The sequence below is a fragment of the Aegilops tauschii genome, chromosome 3, assembly GCF_002575655.3.
Source record: "Aegilops tauschii subsp. strangulata cultivar AL8/78 chromosome 3, Aet v6.0, whole genome shotgun sequence".
Classification (NCBI taxonomy): domain Eukaryota; kingdom Viridiplantae; phylum Streptophyta; class Magnoliopsida; order Poales; family Poaceae; genus Aegilops; species Aegilops tauschii.
Window position 1 is genome coordinate 342231173 of NC_053037.3, and position 4581 is coordinate 342235753.

Consider the following 4581-nt stretch of genomic DNA (forward strand, 5'->3'; position numbering starts at 1 on the left):
CCAAATGCTAGGCAGATCAAAAAATTATAATGGCAACTTTAGAACAAAGGAGCTATTGAAAGTTTGGAACATCCGATCGGTGATAACTGAAAGCATCGCCGATACTAACACAGAAGTAGAAATAGTTGTAGTCCACTAAAAATGCATAATTGGACATAATATTTCGCAGAACAGTTTAGATCGGCACAAAAGGCTCTATGCTCATGGCACCTAGTTGAAGCCACAATCTTTTCCCTGCTCTGAAGTTAATCCTCAACACCACCAATGTCTACTTCTTCCAGCAGAGAATCAGCAACTTCAAATAGAGTGTCATAATACGCACTACAATTTTGGAACATCGGGTTCCGTTGGTAAGCATCACATTCACACATATCAAAACTGTAGCAGACCACCACAGAACATGTTGAGATTCCCCTGCTCTGAAGCTTAAGCTAATACGCGACATAAGCAATTAACACTAGGAGAGTAAGAACAAAATGCTGCAGAAACTAAACCAAACATACTAGGGACCGAGTTTCGTATGCAAGTTTGCAGGGCTCGCCACGGCATCACCTCGATCGATCGCTAGTAGTTTCCGGTGAACAGCTCCAATCCGATCTGCGAGGAGACGTAGGCATCGGTGCAGGCGTAGTGGATCTGCTCGTCGGAGAGGCAGCAGGCGTCCCACGGGCCCATCGTAATCCGCCGTGGCTTCTCGATGGTAACCCCCAAGACTTGGCGCGCCAGGTCTTTCAGCCCGGCCTGGCGGAGCTCCGGGATGCCCATCTCCTCGGCCGCGACGCCGCGCAGGTCCTCCAGATTGCGTACCTGCAGATCGTAGTCCTGGGCCAGGCGATTGGCGTCCGCGGCCACGCCGACGCCGACGAACCAGAACTGGTTGTCCATGAGGAAGACCGACAGGGCGTCAGGGATGTAGTCGGCGTGGAGGAGCTGGAAGATGAGGCAGCGCTGGTCAATGCAGAGCTGCAGGAGCGCGGCGGGGTTCTGCACGCGGCTGTAGCTGGGACGCCACTCGACGTCGAGCCCGACGAGGATTTGGTTGGGGCAGCCGGCGTACATGGAGTACACCTCCTCGACCCAGTCCTCCACGGCCGCGCCGGAGGACGTCACGGTGGTGGTGATCACCTCCTCCCCGAAGGCAACGTCGGTGACATACGTGTCCCCCATACTGGATCGCCTCGTCCGGCTGCTGCTACTTCCAATCTCCGGTGCGCAAACGACAAGGGTAAAGTGTTCTCCTTTTTTTCGACAAGGGTAAACTGGGTTCACGATAGGGAAGGGAGTACACCGTGAGGATAGGGCGTCGGGTGGGCATCTCTGGTATAGCTGGCCTACTATACGGCAAAAAAAAAAATGATTGAAGTAAAAATTTGAGAAATCAAAAAGGTTTTTTCTTTGACACATTACAGACGTATACACTCATACGCATGCATATATACTCACTCTTATGAACGCATGCACACATACCTACCCCTATGAGCACGTGTTGTAAGGTGAAACCCTAGAGGGGATATTTTCACGCTTGAAGGGGAAAAAGAGAAAGAACACTCAAGAACACAAAGAGGAAGTCACTCAAATAAACCCAAATAACACATCCACTAGGGTAGCATACCCGAGATCCACAAGCATACAAGAACAATTCAAGAAAAATAGCACTAGGGTAAAAGTTCTTCCCACTAGGTGAGGTCTTGATATCCACAAGAGGATCTTCTCCAAGAGGAGGGCTTGATCTCCAAGAGGAGGAAGATGAGCAAAGCTCTCTCTTTGTCTATGTAATACTTTGCTATCCTCTAAATGAGCTAGATGAGGAGTACCTATAGGTTAGGGACGAAATACGAGGAAAACGGGGGCACAAGGGTCAATTTGCCCAAAATGCGCGCAGTCGAAGGAGTCCGGGCACCCGGGGTAAAGTGGCCCGGGCACCCGGAGGAAGAGGCGCCAAGGAGGGCCGGGCACCCGGTGGTGGAGGGTCCGGGCACCCGGACCGGTTAGGGGGGGCGCGCCCTCGGGCCAGGGGAGGCGGGGCACCCGGGGGGTGAAAGCCCGGGCACCCGGACCGGTTAGGGGCCTCGCCCAGGGCGCGACTGTAGGGGGTCGAGCAACGGGGGAGGATGGTGCGGGCACCCAGGGGTGGAAGGTGTGGGTACCCGGGGTGTCCAGCGAGCCTGCGGTGCTTCGTGTCTTGGAGCTCTTCCTTCTCCTCCTTCTTGAGGGCTCCATGTGTACTTGGAGATCCCTTCTTCATGATCTGCTCCTCGATACCTAGTCATGCACAAAGTCTCCGCTTGAGGTAGAAGTTGTTTCTCATATGAAATCAAAGGGAGCTCGAAGAGGAAAGAGGTTACCTTGGTTTCAATGGTACGTGTGCGAGCTCTCGTCATTGGTCCTCTTCGTGCTTGCGGTGGTGATGGAACGTCCATGGGGATGAACGAGGGATGCTCCGCATCATCTCCCCCCCTTGGGAGAGATCCGTCCACGGATCGTAATCTTCATCACCATGGGAAAAGAGAGGGCGTCGCCGTGTAGAAGTGGACGACCACCAAGCACTTATCATGTTGAAGCTCGAAATGGGCACTCTCCAATGTCACACCGTCTTATGATTCCTTCAAAAGGAGCAAGTACAACAAACACTTGAAAAAACAAATGTGGTTAGCGTTAGTGCAAAACCAAGCATTCAAGAGGTGATTCACCAAACAAGTGTCGTCATCAAGCATAACATATGGTGTGACAAGGGATTGTGACATGTCATGTAAGCACATAAATTGAGCAAAATCAAGGACATCATGGAAACAAGCATGTAAATGTGAGGTAGCAATGCAAATGTGTGAGACAAGAGAATAAGCATCTACCTCAAGCTTATAGCAAGCATGCATAAGGCGCTCAACAAATGGTCTATGGTATGCATATGAAGCGCGCATTCACAACAACGAATAAATGAGGTGTCTAAACACATGGGTCAAGTGCAAGACAATCCAAACGAAACATGCATGGGGTGTAGTGAATATAGTGTGGCACTCAACACAATAGAAAGAGCAATTGTTCATCATGTGTGAAGCAATCAAGTCGTGCAAGCTAGTAGTTCGAAGATGTAACATACTGTAGGTAATCATGGCAATCATGTCATGTGTGCAAGTAGTGGGCATATTGCAAGCACGAACACAAAGCAAGATCAAGGTATCATCATAGGCATTGGGCACAAAGCAAACATGGCAATAACAAGCAATATCTCCACCAAGCTTGCAAATACACATACAAGTACTAGAATCAATCGTCATGTGTAATGCAAAGCATGGATCACAAATGCATGGCAAAGGCATAGGAATGAGCATAGCATGCAAAGTGAACATGACAATATGGGCAAATGATACATAATGTACAAGAATCCATAACCATGTGAGGGCCATGTAGAAAATATGTGCGAAGTCCTTGCGCGAATGGAATGGTGGGAAGTGTAATCCATGTGATCCCAAATCATCATTGCTCACTAGAGCTCGTTTTGTCAAATCATGGGATTGTCAAGTTGACAAGTATTCATGAGTACCTACATAAAACAAAGACAAAGGAAAAATTGTGTGCGCGTGGTATATGTACACATCATCCATTATGACGCGCACGTGCATGTGTTGGTTAGCATAAAATATCCAATGCTTAAATAAATGAGTTGCATGATATAGAAACATGTCATCCATCATGAAATGATAATTATTGTGTTCAACATGATTGAGACGCAAATTATAGCAAGTGTGTGGCACAACGATAGAATTTTTATTCATGGGATGCATATGGTGCACACAATCATGGGGATCATGCAATTCATAGGATGTAGCAAAATATTCTAATGGGTAAGAGGAAACTATGGGGTCTCCTCATGAGAAATAACGGAAGCATAATATGGAGAAAAGTGACAACATGGCAAACAATGCATGTCCGAAGCTAGGTGGTCATGGCAGGACATATGAGATAAATGATGAAAGGGAAGCATGGTTTAGATTATGAATATCTAGTTAGTACATCAAATGTACTATTATTTGAAATCAACATCAAGTGTATTCAAAAAATTGAATTCGAGTTCATACGGTACACATAGTTCATATCTATCTCTATAGTAATCATGTGGTGTGTTGTTAAGGTAATACACGAATGATGGTTGAAGTTGGCAATAATCATGATTGTAGATTCTTATTCAAATAGAGAAACAAATTCAAATTTAGTTCAAATTGCAGCGGTAGTATAGACATTTGGAATGCACTAAAATGTTGGTATGAGTAGTTTACATACATTATACAGCCAGCGAAAAAATTTAATTGGACATAACATGGATTCATAGCTTCGAATAGCATTTGTATAGTAAAACGGGATAAGACTCTCTCTTTGTGTGGTGTGAATAGTTTTATTTTTTTTGTTTTTTTCGTTGAGGGAAGTGCGAATTGATTTGGTACGTACAAGTACAATATTACACGTTAGGCTTGTCCCTAAAATTCAACCCACGCCTTGTTATATCCCGAAAATTCAGATATCGTGCTCTCAAAACTCGCACCTTCACAACCCGCGCCTTGCTATCCCGTAATTACAACGCGCGTG

At 46.6% G+C, this 4581-nt stretch overlaps 1 protein-coding gene across 1 annotated transcript; it reads right to left on the minus strand.

Moving 5' to 3' along the window:
- Window positions 1-342: 342 nt before the first annotated feature.
- Window positions 343-1284, minus strand: LOC109785567 (3'-5' exonuclease). Its single transcript, XM_020344160.4, has one exon. The coding sequence runs from the start codon at window positions 1165-1167 to the stop codon at window positions 565-567; it is 603 nt and encodes a 200-aa protein (XP_020199749.2). The 5' UTR covers window positions 1168-1284; the 3' UTR covers window positions 343-564.
- Window positions 1285-4581: the final 3297 nt, after the last annotated feature.